Source organism: Mastigoproctus giganteus, unplaced genomic scaffold (genome assembly GCF_048544385.1).
Source record: "Mastigoproctus giganteus isolate SK-2022 unplaced genomic scaffold, ASM4854438v1 scaffold_15, whole genome shotgun sequence".
NCBI lineage: Eukaryota > Metazoa > Arthropoda > Arachnida > Uropygi > Thelyphonidae > Mastigoproctus > Mastigoproctus giganteus.
In genome coordinates, this window is record NW_028328292.1 from 1886697 (window position 1) to 1903818 (window position 17122).

General features: G+C 37.4%; 1 protein-coding gene across 1 annotated transcript in view; it reads right to left on the minus strand.

Annotated features, from left to right (window-relative positions):
- LOC150074907 (peroxisomal trans-2-enoyl-CoA reductase-like) overlaps positions 1-17122 on the minus strand; it is a 136426-nt gene that overhangs the window by 74424 nt on the left and 44880 nt on the right. The window contains exon 5 of the mRNA XM_090389335.1: positions 9259-9355. Within this exon, the coding sequence (XP_090245461.1) occupies positions 9259-9355 (97 nt within the window). The remainder of the gene's footprint in view (positions 1-9258; positions 9356-17122) is intronic.

The following is a 17122-nucleotide window of genomic DNA, read 5'->3' on the forward strand; positions in this document are numbered from 1 at the left end:
ATGATATCCTAGATGGGCGGTATAGTTTCCCATTGCAACTGGTGTATATCACAGGGAAGTGATCACTACCATAAAGTTTTCTTCAATCCCCCCATGTACAGACAGGGAGGAGGGAAGCAGAGCAGATGGAAAAATCAATACAGCAGTAAACGTAAAGGTAACCAGCTGAAAAAGGATATTAGAGCCTGCAGTCAGAAAGGCAAGGTGACTGCTTTCTAGCATATACACACTATAATCTGACCCCCTTCCATTATTGTCAGTGCTACTCTACTATATCCATTGAAATCCCCTAGTAATAGAAAAGGGTGGCAACTGCTTAATGAGATTATCAAGGTTCGCCTGGGGATATCATTCCCAGGTGGAAAACAGATTGAGCAAGTAGAAGAAACCCTACTGTGAGATGAATTGCTATGGCCTCTATGGTAGTGATCAGTGGCATAGGTTGACCACTGGGTGGGTGGTCAACCTAAGCCGCTGTACACAGGGATGGTGATTCCTCAATGGACAGATCCATCCTCAGGCCTGACCTTCCAAATGATACTTCAGCTATGCACGTAAGTGTCCTTATGTGCCTTTAAATGCTTCCTGTAAGCAGAAGCATGTTGGCTCATACTTACACAGGAGGGCCTTAATGTCTTCACAATAGCCACGGCAGTTCCACTACAGAAATTTGAATATGGACATTATTTAGAATTTCTGGGTCCATTTGTGGACTTCTGAGGAGTTCAGGGCTTTGCTTTCTCAGTCTTTTTCTTACTCAGACTTTTTCTCAGTCAGATTTATCCTTTTTGGGGAAGTACGGATGTTATCCGTGTCCATATCTTTCTATACATAAAGTTCCAAGAGAGCATCTTCATTTTGTTTCCTTCGCATCTATCGCCATGTTTCCATTTGTTGTGGGCAGTAAGTCAGGTTTTTGGGCCTTCTCTGTATTATTTGGTTTAGTTAGAGGTGGAAGAGTAAGTGATATTGATATATGTAGGCTTATTGTTGCTTATTGGCATTTTCAGTTTTCTGACCTCCTGATATTGAATATTCGAGCTCTGCTTTGTGTCACTGTATTTGCTTTTCTTGTTTCCACCGCTGCCATGCCCTTGAATATGCAGGGTGCTCACCTGACAGTTGACACAAGGGGATTTGGTGGCTGTTCATGGTCTTTTGCACTGCACCAAGCATAGGCAGGCACTCCACAGCAGGCCATCTGTGAATGCTCATATATCTGCATTGGAAACATCATAGCAGGTTTGGGATGTATAATCCTTACTGTGCAATTTATGTACCCAGCTGTAATTGAATTAGGAGGTGTTAGAGAATTAAACTTAAGGATGAGGTTTCCGGTTCGTACTAAAATCCCATCCTATGCACAGAAATTTTTTTAATAGCCATCACTCCCTGTAGCTTTAGTTATCAGATTTCCTCCTCAATAACCTCAACTAGATCCCACTCTGAGATGGCACCTCTTGATGAATTTAGTATTCTGTGTGGTACACTAAATTCATCAAGATGTATTCCTCAGATTGAAGTGTCTCACAGTGCCTGTCATTTTTGGTTTCAATTAAGAGATCCCCAGAATGAAGCCTCTTAACTGATTTCAGGGAACCTGCTAACTCCTCTAAACCCTCCTCTGTTTTTACAGAGAAGGGTTTAGAGGGGGTTAGCAGGTTCCTTTTAAATGCATTTAAATTTAAACCCATTAAATTTTAAATGCAGGGAAACTGCATGCAGGATCCCTGCATTTAAAATGGGTAACGTTTTCCCAATAGGTTTCTCAGTTTGTGAATACATGATTAAGAATCTAGGAATGGGACCTGACAGTACTTCAGTGAAGGCTCATTGCTGCATTGGCATTGTCTATTCCTCAATTTTTATTTTCTGATAGAGACCATGTTGGGGCCCCAGAATAAATAATATTATCAGGATTCATAGTAGTTCAGTACCCAACCACAGAACCCAAACGGATGCCAACTACCTGGCAAGCAATAAATGCACTTAGGAGTGATATGCCAGGACTACCCAGACACCATACCCGCACTGTTGCTAGACTGAATCCTGTCCTTTGCACCATGAGGGTAGAGGCATGGCAATGACACTGTTGACCTTTGCAACCAAACTCCCTAGCCGATTGAGCCTAGGAGAGCCATCCCAGGTCCACCCATCTTGTCAAAGCAGGGCTAAAGTGGTGTGTTGAAGCTGGGCTCCTCAACTACCAGATCCCCTTTCTGAGTTTCCATAGGTTGCAGCACACAGCAAACATGCCAGATTCCTATGATGTTAACCTGGAATCTAGGCACTAGGCATTCTGTTATTAGTAGTGTCCTTCACGGTTCAGTACTAGGTCCCTTACTGCTTAGTATTTATTAACAATATTCGTGAAGGTATATTAAACTTATTATCTAAGTGTGCAGATGACACAAAAGCAAGATGGGTAACCTCAGCAATCAAGCTATGATTTAACTTTTAAATTTCAACAAGATCTAGAAAAGTTAGCTAGATGAAGTGGCAAATGAAGCAGTATTTTATCAATGATAAAATACTGCTCATATGCAGTATTTTATCATTGATAAATATAAAATACTGCATACGAGCAGCAATAATCTCAGAATAACATACCAAATGGGAGGTGCCACACTCAAAGTGTTGGAGAATGAAAAACACCTAAGGGTAATTGTACAATCCAACACTGAGTTCTCTGAGCAGTGCTGACAGGCTGTATGGAGTTCTGTCTGTGATATACAAGAATTTTTCCAGCAGGGACAATGTGTCTATCACACTGTATAAGGCAATGGTTAGAGTGCAACTTGATTATGGCATACAGGTCTGGAAGCCTAATTTTAAGAAGGATATGAATCTGTTGGAATGGGTGCAAAGATGAGCAGCTACAAGTCAAGGACACAAAAGGGTGTTCTTACCATGAAAGACTTCAGTTCTGCAAACTGCAGCACTTGGAAACCAAGCATCCAGGAAGAGATGTGATTGAACTTTTTAAGGCTTTAAATGGATTGAGTAAACTAAATATGCTGATGGAATTCTTACTCTTTCTCATACACCATGTATAAAGGAACACAGATTTAAATTGAAAAAAAGGATGGTTGCTAGACAGATGTGCAAATGTTTGCTTTCAGCTAGAGAGTCATCAATTGTTGGAACAAACTTCCATCTGGTCTTGTGGAAGTGGTTCTTTGTTTGTTTGTTTGTTTGTTATTTGGTTTTTAGGAGCATTAGCAACTAAGGCCAAATTGCTCCGAGGATATGCGGTAGTCATTCCCTGACCTTTCCGCATCCTCCGTATTTGGTGGTCATGGGGTTGAACCCCAGTCTAATCAAGAAGCGTGTGCTACGCACTACTGCTCCTGCCCAACCTGGCTATGGAGGCACCTTGTGGAAGTGGATAGTCTGAATAAATTTAAGGAAGAATAATACATAAATTACTGGAGGAGATATTCAGATGAGGCAGATAGGTTTCCCTACAGATAGGATCTGCAGTCAGTGGAAGAAGGTCATTAACATATAAGAGAAAAGAGTGGAAAAAAGAACTTAACTTTGATAACACCATCATTAGCAGAGAAGTTAGAAGACAGAGAACCAGCTGACATCACTTACAGTGACTTCTCAGAGAGAAAAATGGATTGCCAATTGTGAAAAACAGTCAGCAGTCCATAAGATGGAAGCTTGTTTAGAAGACTTTCATGACATATGCAATCAATTCCACTGATCCACTGAATCTGCCCATTAGATGGGTAACATAAGCCAATATATTACTAGTGGATTGACAATGACAGAATCCACATCAGTGATCACTGATCTGATGTAAGGTTGAGAGTTCAGAAATCTCCATTAATTTGGAAAGAGTAGAGGTAAGTGCAAATAGGACAATAACTGGATGGGAGGGTTTTGTCACTCTTTTTAGGAACTGGCTGGATATGAGAAAACTTCCAAGATGGAAAAACACAAGTAGAATAAAAAAAAAAGTGGAAAAAGATGACACAGAACAGTAGTAAGCTCAGAGCACAAATGTCGAGAACAAGTGGGGAAATACCATCAGGACCTGGTGCTCTCTTGGCATCAAGATTATTCAAAATTATTCTGATATCCTTTTGACAGAGGACCACAGGAAGCATACTGGAATGGTAGGAGGTGGTTTACCAGCCAAGATCACTGATACAAGAATTTAAAGAAAAGTAGAATGCTAATAAATCAGCATTATTCTGAGAATACAACAGAACCATCTAGTTGTAATAGAGGTTGCAGTATTGATGGACAGAATTTGTAGCCAATAGCTTTGGCAAGAGATCCAAATGCTTGATTACCATTTGGACAAGAAGCAAAAACTCTCACCCTGCTGAAAATTAAATCTGAGCTTATTAATAATTGTTGCAAGCTTTACTGTAGGCAGAAAATGAAGCTGGTGATTTGGATAAAAGCTAATTGCAATATGCTATGTACTTATCTTGAACAGCCATAGCACATTTATTGGAAAACCAAGGTTTAGATAAGGGACAAGATTTTAGAGTTTTAGAATAAAGAATTTCATCGCCCCCTAAAAGAATAATTTCACTGACATGATCTGAGCAAAAATTGAGATCAGAAGGTTTAAAGCAGTAATCCAAGGAAAGAATAATATAAATCATGCAGCCTATTCCATTTTGCATTCTTCGAATACCAAACAACACAAGGCTGAGAATGGCACTGTACTTTGAAAAATAAAAATATCAAAGTGTTGTGAGAGTGATTCGGATTGTCTGGTATCATGTTAGGTTAATGAACAAGATGTGTGAGGTTATTATTAATTGCAAAAGCCTTGGCATCTCAAACCAGGCTTCATGTAACTAAAAAACTAAAGCCATTGTGAACATTAAAATCACAAAGAAAAACTACCTCACTGTTAGGAGAGTTAGACTGGAGAAAGTTGAATTTCAAAGAAAGGACATCAAAGAGTTCTGCGTGATTAGTGCAGATGGAAGAATGATAGGGGTAAGATGAATTTGATAGAACAGGGCAGAGAAATTTTAAGCGATGAAAAAAAAGGAGATTACAAATTAGAAAGTCTGATAAGGAATATCAGAGCAAATATATGGACAAATACCTCCTAAGCGAAAGGAATCATAGAGCAAATAGTTGGGATAACTGAGATGAGTAACAGTTCAGGCAACTAATAATTGAGACTTTAGGTGGAAATGGACATCACTGAGCTTGGAACTGAGACCACATGTAGGGCTGCCAGCCGTCCTCATTTTCCCGGACATGTTATCATTTTTTACGTATCATGGACTGTCCAGGAGGAATTTCTAAAATTTTGAAAATATCCAGAATTTTGGCTTTTAAAATTTGAAATTCTGATTATTATTAGACATATGGTGTAAGGAAGCCTGAGGCTTATGCTGCACCATCCAAAAAAAAATTCAAGAGTTATCCTGTGTGTGTGTGTGAGAGAGAGAGAGAGAGAGAGAGAGAGAGAGAGAGAGAGAGAGAGAGAGAGAGAGAGAGAGAGAGAGAGAGAGAGAGAGAGAGAGAGAGAGAAATGATGATGATATCCAGCTCAGGACCCTGGGTGTGCCAAGCCCATACTCACCAGATGTGAGTTCCTGGGGTGATCCTTATCTTTCATAAAATTTGTAAGGTGTACACCAATCAGCTTTGCAGAAGTAATCCCATGAATATCCACTTCTAGCTGTAAACAACACAGATCACACATTGAGGAGTTTATCATACGTTTGGAGTTATTGACATTTTGTTCATGCGGTTTGATTTTTTCACTTGATTTTTTTTTTTTTATTCTCTTTTACATTCTTGGTGAGTAGACAATTCAACATAAATTTTCTCTAGTTATTTATTTTACTTGAAATTTATTCTAAATTAAAATTATGGCTTTTTTAAGAGATCTCACATTTTCTATTCTTCTTTCAGCAGTTCGTATAAACAATAATTTGATACGTCCAGCTTCAATTTGTTGTATTTATTTACGAGTAAGCATAGTTTTTGTAATATCTAATTGTAAAAATACTGCTTTTACAAAACCTATAGTCGTTTCAAAATGGCTTTATAATTTTAAAATGTTTCAACTATTAATGTTTCATGAAATTTTTAAAAATGTCACAAATTTATTCTTTCTTATGAATGCAATATTTCTTAATTATCATTTGATGAAGTAATCAGTCACTTTTCAAATAATTTTTTATTTCTACTATTTAAATTTAAATAATTCTTTAATTTATATAAATTCAGGAATACCCATTATGCCAAAAAGGAAGTGCAAGTTTACAGATGACCTGAGAATGAAATATCCAGGTTTTCGAAAGAGAAGAGTAGATGAGGGGGCGGAATGCATGCATCGTTTGCAGGCCAGGCAGCTACATCTCAGTTGCTAACAAGGGTTCAGGTGATTTGGACATCCACATGAATTCAGAGAAACATAAGAACATTAGATTTAAAAAAGCTTGCAGCAAGGTAACAGACTGTTTAGTAAATGCCCCTAAAAGGCTTGATGCAAGAGTTTCTGTTGCTGTAGGAACCCCTGCCTTTCATACAGTCGCACATCACCACAGCTATAAATTGATGTCTTGTACAGCAGAATTATTAAAGTCGATATGCTCTAATTCAGATATTGCTAGGAGGTTATCTTATGCAAAAACAAAGACTGAAACCATAATTAACTCTGTCTTAGCAGTCCATTCAGTTGAAGAAGTTGTTAAGTCCCTGCAGAATGTACAGTTTTTTGGAATTTCCACTGACGCCAGTAATCATGGATTTCTGAAAATTCTCTAACCTTGTGCATTATTTTGACTGGAAAAATGGTGGCTCAAAGGTTAAGCTAGCAGAATTAAAAAGCAAGTCAGATTAGACAGCAGCTACTATTTCTGGCTATGTTTATAAGACCTTGTTTAAAAGTGGACTGGATAAAAAATGGCATTTGGTGGAGATAACTGTAACACCATGTTTGGAGGAGTGCGGAGATACAATGGGAATAATGTATTTTAAAATTTACAAAGATTATTTGGTCGATAGCTAATAGGAGTGGGCTGCCCTGCCCACATTCTGCATAACTGTATCCAGCATGGAGCAGATGCTGATATTGACTCCATTGTTCTTAACATTTTTAATTACGTCAGCCCGGTTATCGACCTGTTGCTGTTCTTTCTGAAATTCCCCGATGATCCTATATATGCCAACATGTGCTCATCCAACTATACACTCCCATCTTCTATGCCAAGCCTCAACACTGTTTTGAGTGCGTGGAATTCCCAGTTGAATGGAAGCGCATACAAACCATAATGTTGGCGGAAATAATGGCAGAGTGCGAGTTACCGTACCATTACGCATATACCATCTACTTCTTCCATACATATAATTGTCTTAAAACCACTCTATCACATTACTAGCTTCCCTCGGTAAATGCCAAGGCACACAAATGTTGAAGCAGTAAACTAAATTCTTCATCAGTGCCATACTGAGATGCCAGTCCACTTGCTTGAATGTCCCAGGTGAAAAAAACAGACCTTATTAGGCATGTTAGGGAACTCATCTTTGGAGGCATTTATTGCAGCTAATTCCAGGTCAGGCCTGTGGTCTCGATTCAATTTCATTTTCTTCAGCAAAGTCAATCATATCTTGAAACAAACATTTAGAATTTTCTTCACTCTTATTCGTCAAGGGAAGAATTCGAAGGTTTTCATTACTGACTGGTGCATGTATCGTATATAATTGATAAAAAATTGTGGGCAGGGTTTTAAATGTACCATTCATAATCCAATATTGAGCACACGATAGGAGTTGAACGTTTACTTTTGTTGTAAATAGAATAATTCTTTCCTCTCTCACCGCAGAAACTTTAGCAAGAAATCCCATCATGTCTAATGTACTTGTCAACGAAATTCGTGAAAGTACAGCTAATAACAAATACCTGTATAATTACAGTTTTAGTTACGCTAATGATATTTATGACAAATGTCATGCAGCTGCAAAAATACATTACTCTAAATTTTTCGTATTCTTATTTCAAGTTTTTTTATCTTTAGCATTTCAATGCTATACCTATAATTATTGCTCAGACGGCCTATACAAATACCAAAATTCAACTTGAAAAATTACCAATTAAATGCAATATAATAAAGTAAAATTAATTAAGTCATTTTTATTTGCTGATCTTATTTTAAAACTGTTTGTTTCTGTAACAGAAAACATGATCTTCAAATTGAGAGAGGTATTTGTCGTTAATTTTTATTTTTTATATTCTTTCTACAAAATTAATCTAATAAGGTAAATTTTTACTTACTAAAAACTAATAAATATATAGAATTATATTCATATATTTTTACAATAGAGTAGATACTGTCGGAATTCTGGGCTGTTGGGATTTTGGGACAGACCCGGTACGGACACCACTATTTGTTTGGACTTAGTCCATTAATGGTAGTGCCTGAAACCATGAGGTTCATGACCTCCTTGAATACTGCAGACAATCACGTGCCACCTACACACTACTACACAAAAGGGCCATCTCAATAATAGAATGACAACACTCAATGTCATACAGGATTGGTTCACGTAAAATTATATAAAAAGTTGAACTAGCTGGCTCAGAGCATGAATCTCAACTCCACTCAACATGGAATGAACTGGAATGCTAAAATAGACTAATCAAAACAGCCCTCTTCCAAACTGGTTCTGACAGCTACTTTTCAGAAAAAATGGTGGCAAATCCCAGCTTGTTTGTTTGTTTGTTTGTTTGTTTGGAGTTTTTAGCGCATTAGCAACTAAGGCTACAATGCGCCAAGGCCAGGTAATATCTAAATCAAAAGGAAATCCCAGCTGACATCCATCAGAGGTTGGTAAAAAATATGGGTGGGAATGAAAGGGGGGAGACAAGGCTATCTCCAAGGCATAAAGGCCAAAGTGGACCTTATGCTTTAGGTTTTTGAATTAAAATGCCTTTTTGCAACTACTTGTAGGTGTCCAAATACTATAACGGATAATCAAGATTTGAATTTCACCTTATGGGATTTTTGTATTTTAACTAACAGATAAAATATTATCTGCTAACTTTATAAACAATGAAGGAATTTTAAGGAAATTATACAAATCTAACTGTAAAAAATGTCCTTGATAAAACTGAGGTGATGGCCACTGTTGCGAAAACCAAAATACATATTTTTGCATCAGTAATTTTATGCAGTTCACACCAAAATAAATTTCAAGAATGTTTTATAGACAACTAACATTGCAATCTTCAATTAAAATGCCAAGTATTTAAACAATACCTACTGGAGCAACAGCATTTACTCTAATTCCATTTTCTGCCCATTCAATAGCAAGAGATTTTGTAAGATTCATAACACCAGCTCTGGATGCTCCAGAATGCCTGCAAAGAAACATTGCAAGAGGCAAAAATTATAAGGTAATATATAATATATTGATAGGTATCAATTCAATGAAAGTCATAAATAAATGAATCCTTAATTTATATATGAAAGTATGTTTCTGCACAAAAAATAAAAGCAAAATCTCTATAACAAAAATTTAAGGCTTAGAGTAAGTAATTTGCAGTATTTGAAATTTTAAAAAGAGAAAGTAAAATATAAGAATTTTACATTGGTCAATGTAAAATTACTATTATTTAAGGTGATATATACTATATAGATAAAAAAATAAAAACAATATAGTTTTAAATGAAACAATATAGTGACCTAAGACTACACTGTTTCTATTTTTTTTTTTTTTAATTTGGTGTTCCACGTTTTTTCACAAAATAAAAAATATAAAAAAAAGGAATGAAAAATTTAGTTGACTTCATATTTGTAATATCCATCAACCAAAACAAAGGAAAATTATTTTTTGTGATGATATTACTGTATTATTTTACAGCTAATCTTGTAATTCCTATATACAGCCACTCCCCGACTCAAGTAAGGATTGCATTCCACGGAACTCTACATAAGTTGAATTTTACGTAAGTCGGAATTTCCCTAAATGCTTATGCAGCACTCGCAATTATGTGTGCTGAATTTGATTGAAGCAAAAAAAAAAAAAAAAAAAAATGTTCGATGAACATGTAAATAGAATATTTATTAAATTTTTTTATCTCATGCGCAGGAAAAATTACAAAAGTGTACAAATTTACAAAGGTGTGCAATTACAAATATTTTACTTTTGGAAACCAGCGCGATGCTTGAACCTAATAAACCACCCGCTGCTTGCCAAGAACTTTGCATGAGGTTCACCGTACTTATCCTTAATATCTTCATTAATACTTCTTGCTTTTGCTTGAATGGCCATTAGTCTCAGGGGCATTTGCTTCTGAATCTGATTTTCCATCCTATTATTAATAGCTATTCCACCTTCGATATAGCAGCTGAACACTATTTTGTGATTCCTCTTGATCTTAAATGCATTGATCCTTCAACACATTCTACTATATACGTACTCCTTTAAAATAGTATTCACTGTTGAAGCAGCGACACCTAATTCCCATGCAATAGATGACAAACTTTGCCCTGCTTCGTATTTCTTAATCATTTTCATCTTCATTTCAAAATCAATTTTGTTTGGTTTCCTAACACTGCCACCACTTGCACTTTACATTGGTCACTTTCCCTTCATCATTGTAATAAGTAAAGAAGAATGAAGAAAAGATTCTGAAAATTTATTTAAGTTTTTTTATATGAATGAAGATTTCAATGAAGGGGAAACATATTTCACCATAATAACAGCCGACCGGGCTAGCCGAGTGGGTAAAGTACCTGCCCGGCAACCCAAAGGTCGCGGGTTCGATTCCCGCCTCGGGCTTGGATCAAAGTACTGCAAAAACCTTGGGAGGTGCAATATGGCCACAGAAGCCGATGCGCCAACAACTACTACCAAATCAAAAAAAAAAAAAAAAAAAAAAAAACCATAATAACAGAAAAACCCACAGAATTCCAGCTATCGGTATTATCGCAAATGCAATAAGATCAACTTTACTACCCATTTATAATAGATTGCACTAACAGAAAAGCCCAATAAACTGGAAAGCGCAAACTGTTTTTAGTTTTTATGGTCATGACCTATTGAAAATGTACTTTAGAAAAATGGCATTCAAAACTGATTCGTATAACAGAACATATGATAACGAAGAAAGTGTAATAATTCACCAGCCGGACCATGTAGCCCTTCCTCTCGGCCAATAGCAGTGTTTGTAAACGTGTTGATTGTGTGTTTTTTTTTTTTGCGTACTTTAGTTAAAAGTGATTTTTGTGTTGACCTTATTTGACATAAACTTATATAAAACTAATACAATTTCCATTATAAAAATTACCTTTTAGAGAGTAATATAGCGATAATTTCAACTTCCAAGGTCTTGGAACAAATTACCAAAAAAAAAAAAAATGCGTTATTGGGTTCACATTACAAAATTTTCACAATACCTCCATTTATTCCTATGGGATTCAAAATACGTTTCCATATTTTTTTCATTTACCACTGGCCTGCAAAAACTTACGTAAAGTTGAATTTACACAAGTCAGGAAGTGGTGTATTAATGTTTTTATTACCACAGTGTTAAAGAAAAAATTGACATGTAGTGCAGACTTTTTTTTTTTTTATTATTATTATTAACTGCTCCTATGACATTACTTTTTTTTTTGTGAAACAAGACCAAAATCGAGACACCTGATACATACTGCTTGTCTTGTATCACTTGTTCACATTTATTTCATTTGTTTCTCCAGTTCATATGAGTTTGTTAGGTTGTATAGCGTAATATAAATATAGTGAAATCTCCCTTAATAGATGACTCTCTAAAAGGGAGACCTCTTGTTGTAGATAATCAGGCTTGGATCCTGGCCAGAAATATCAGAAATTACATGCCAGATGACCTCTCTAAAACAGACATTATAATATTAGCATTAGTAGAGGCATATGATGCAAGAAAGCAAGCTTATGCAGCATCAGCCAAAAAAAAAAAAAAAAAAACCCTCCCATTTCACCCCTCCATTCATTCCAAATGCCATATTCATTCCAGCTCAGCCTTAAATTTATTTAGGCTATCAACTTCCACAACAAAAGATGGAAGTCTGTTCCACCAATCAACTACCTGCTGGCTAAAGGCAAATTTCCACACATCTATTATACAACTGTCTTTCCTCAATTTGAATCTGTGCCCCCTCAGGTTCTTAATCTGAGCAAGAGGAAGAATCCCATAAGCATTCAGCTTGCTCAACCCATTCAAGGCATTATACACCTCAATCAGATCACCTCGCAGGTGCCTACTCTCTAGATGCTGCAATTTGCAAAACTTAAGCCTTTCTTGGTAAGAGCACCAATTTGTTCCCCTCAACAATCTTGTTGACCTTCTTTGTACTCGTTTTACCAACTCTACATCCTTCCTAAAACGAGGCCTCCAGACCTGTACACAGTGCTCTAGGTGTGGCCAGACCATTGCCTTGTATAATGGGATAATCACCTCCCTGTCCCTGCTAGCAAAATTCCTATATATCATTAACAAGACTCCATGACCTTCCCCAGCAGCCCCTCTGCACTGCTCGGCTAACTTTATATTTTACTGCAAAATTGCCCCCAGATCTTTTTCACTTTCCACTTACCTGAGTGAAGTACCACACAGTTGGTATGTTTCTCTTCGGTTATTGCTACCCATAAGCAGTAATTTGCATTTGTCAATGTTAAACTTCAGTTGCACTTTTCAGCCCATTTGCCAAACTTATCTAGATCCAGTTGCAGTAGCATACTGTCTTTACTGTCATTATCAACCCTGCCAACCTTTGTATCATCTGCAAACTTCGACATTAAGCCTGATATACCTTCATCAATATCATTGATAAATATACAAAACAACAATGGGCCCAACACAGAACCCTGGGGAACTCCACTAATAACATTTGTCCACGAAGAGCAGTGTCCATTGATTATCACTCTCTGTCGTCTCCCACTCAACCATCCCTTTATCCATTGTAGCAAACTTACCCTTAATGCCATACCTCTCCAATTTGTACAGCAGTCTTCAATGTGTAACAGTATCAAAAGCTTTCCTGAAATCCAAGTATATGATATCAAAATTATCTTTGGCATTCAATTCCTTTGCAACCACATCATAGTATCCAATTAAATTGGTCAGACAAGACCTCCCTTTAACAAACCCATGCTATCTTAACTATTACTGCAGCCTTGTCTAGATGATACTGCAATGCTTCTTTAACCAGTGATTCCATTATTTACCTCGGAACACAAGTTAAACTAACAGGTCTATAGTTACCTGTGTCACCTTTTGAACCAAGTTTGTTAACTGGTGATACATTTGCACAACTCCAGTCCATGGGGACCTCCCCTGAGTCCCAGGAAGCTCTCATAATTATGGCTAAGGGCTTGCTTACTTCCTTTGCTGCCTCCTTTAATATAACTGGATAGATCCCATCCACCCCGGATGCCTTTCTTATGTTTAACTTCAACAATTTCTCCTCCATTTGCACCTCCGTAGCCAGGTGGGAAGGAGCAGCAGTGCATAGCACACGCTTCTTGACTAGACCGGGGTTCGAGCCCGTCACCACCAAATACGGAGGATGTGGAAAGGTCAGGGAATGACCACCGCATATCCTGGAGCAATATGGCCTTAGTTGCTAATGCTCCTAAAAACCAAATAACTAACTAACTGCTCCATTTTGCTCTCAGTTATTACAAAATCACTTAGCTCCCTGTTAGAGTTTGATAAACTTCTGACACTCCCCTCATTGAATAACTCCTCATGTGGGAACATTGATGCAAAATACTCAATCAATTTATCAGTTACCTGAACATCATCATTAGTAGTCAACCCATCTATGTTAATTGGTCCAATCTGATTCATCCCTTTTCTTCTAGAGTTTACACAAGTAATGAACTCTTTGCTGTTTTTCTTTGCATTCTTTGCCAAGGATTTCTCATAATCTGCCTTCACCTGCCTAACCTCCTTTATTTCTTGATTACAGACTAGTTTATATCTTCCATAGGCTTCTGTGTCACCTGATACTTTATATGCATCCCATACATTTTTCTTCTCTGCCACGAGCCTCATTAGTTCATTTGACATCCATTTAGGCCTAAACCTTGAACAGTATTTTTTAGTTGGAATGAAAAGCCTAGTAGCCTCCAAAATTAAGTCCCTGAAGGCTTCTCATTTAGAATTCAATGTTCGTAGCATCATCAATTAATCCCACTGTACAGAATTTAAAAACTGTTTGAGACCCCTGTAGTCACCTTCACAAAAGCAAAAGCCCTTCCCTTTAGCCTTGATGGTAGTTAGATTTTTAAGTATTTCCCACATCAGTTACATTGTGATCACTGTCACCAAGTGGTTCTTTTATCTTCAAATTTTTAATGCATGAATAATCACCACCGATAATCAGATCACGAGTATTACTCCCTCTGGTTGCCTCTTGAACATGTTGCTGTAGAAAACATGTCATCCAATAAATCCATAAAAGTCTTGCTAGTGTGTGAGTGACCAATCCACAAGTTCCAGTCAATATCTGAAAAGTTAAAATACCCCACTATAAGACTGATTTACATGCCCACTATTTCTCTGCACAATTACTCATTATACTCATCAGGCCTATAACACACACCTACTCTCATTTTTCCTTTTATGTTACACCAAACAGACTCAACATTGCTTTGTCCACCAACATCAATTGGATGCACTTCCTTAGATTTTGTGTGTTTCTTAACTAGCAGCATAACCCCTCCTCCCTTCCTGTCCTATCTATCCTTTCTGTACACATTGTACTCCCCATATTCCAATTCTGCACTGCTTATGTCTGTGTGATACCATGTCTCTGATATCCCAACCATATCTGCCTTTGATGTCTTGAATAACACTTCAAGCTTACCAAATTTATTAACTATACTCCTAGCATTGGTGTACCTGCAAGTATACATGCACCTGTTTCTACTCTTAGTTACCCTAACACAGCCCACGTATTTATTTGTCCCACTATGACTCCCAGCAGTCCTGGAAATCTCCATTGCCTTGCTTACCAGGCTGCTGCTCATTTTAATAGAAGCAGTGCAAGAATCACTTTTGCCTCTGCCTGCAGCCACTGTTAACCTTTTAGTCTGTGTATCCCTCCCCCAAGGTAGCAGTTTTCCGACCCACCTTATACTGCCTCGATTGTCAGCAAATATTCTTGCACCCTTTCTATTTAAGTGTACTCCCATCCCTGTAGAAACAGACTCTCCTGTCAACAAGCACAGACCTGGCTGAAAAAATTTCTACTCCTAAATATGAACATGGACACTTTAATATATGTCCTTTTGGTACTTTTAACCTTACTAAATAGAACACTTTCAAGGGTAATTGACAAACATACATATATTCTTTAGTCAACAAATGAAAGAAAGTGAAGGTCAAGGTAATTACAGTAATACTACCATTAGCAGTGGCATATGATGCAAGAAAGCAAGCTTATAAAAGTATCAGCCAAAAAAAAAAACAACTTCCCATTTCACCTATCCATTCCCTCCAATAGTTTGTCTAGTTCTTCCTTCAATTTATTTAAGCTATCAATTTCCAGAACAAAAGACTGAAGTTTATTCCAACAATCGAACACTCACTGGCTAAAGGCAAACTTCCCTATATCTATTCTCAACCATCCTCCCTCAACTTGAATTTATGCCCCCTTGTGTGTAATCTGAGCAAGAGGAAAAATCTCTTCAGCACTGAGCTTGCTCAATCCATTCAAGGCTGACCGGGCTAGCTGGGTGGGTAAAGTGCCTGCCTGGCAACCCAAAGGTCGCGGGTTCGAATCCCGCCTCGGGCTTGGATCAGAGTAGTGCAAAAAACCTTGGGAGGTGCATTACGGCCACAGAAGCCGTGCATTATGGCCACCAACAATTAACAAAAAAAAAAAAAAAAATCCATTCAAGGCCATACACAACCTCAATCAGATCACTTCACAGGTGCCTAGTCTCTAGAAGATGCAATTTGCAGAACTGAAGTCTCTAGGAAACCACACCCTTTTGCTCCCTTCACCAATCCAGTTGTCCTTCTCTGCACCTGTTCCAGATCTACATCCTTCCTAATGTGAGGCCTCCAGAACTGTATGCTGTATTCAAGATGTGGCCTGACCATTACCTTATACAATGGTATAATCACCCCTTATCTCTGCTAGCAAAATTCTTGTATACCATTGACAAAACTGACCTCTGCAAAGCAGACACCTCCCTGTAGTGGACACTTTTCTGACCTAAAGGTGTCTGCTGTAGAGGTTTAATAGGATACAATAGTCAGTGAAGGCCATAAAGCATGTATCAGAATGCAAACTGACAAACAGAAAGTGAAATGTTTTGTTTGATAAGCTTCTGTGATAAATTTAGGGTGTAGACACCCCAAATAATATACCCAAAAATCACTCCCAAGTGATAGAGAACATCTTCAAGTCTTTATTCACCAACTGAAAAATGCATGTGTTGCAGTAGAAGACAGCATAATTTAGTATTCCAAAATTGACTGCAGATGAACTAATGAGACTTGTGGCAGAGAATAAAAATACAAGGGATGTACATAAATTATTAGGTGATACAGAAGCCTATAGTAGATGTAAACTAATCTGTAATCAAGTCACAAAGCAGGTCAGGCAAGTTAAGGCAGATTATGAGAAATATTTGGCAATGTAAAAAAAAAAAAAAAAAAAAAAGAAAGAAAGAAAGAAAGAAAGAAAAAAAAAAGTAAAGACTTTTTACTATGTAAACACTAGAAGGAAGAGAATGAATCACATTAGTCTACTTGATATCGATGACTCAACTGTTGATAAGCCTAGTCTGGTTGCTGACAAACTGAATAAGTAATTTGTATCTACATTCACACATGGGGAATTCTTTAGGAAAATGGAGGCCAGAAGTTTAACAACTCTCACAGGGAGGAAAGTGGAAGAAAAATTGCTGAAGGTAAACATAAGAAAGGCACTTGTTATGGGTGAGATCTATCCAATTATATTAAGGGAGGCAGCAATGAGGAAAGCAAACCCTTGGCAATAATTATGAGAGCATCCTTGGATTCAGGGGAAGTCCTTGTGGACCATAGATCTGTGAATGTTTCCCCAATTCACACAGGTGGATCAGTGGGTGATGAAGTAATTACAGACGTGTCAGCTTAACTTCTGTT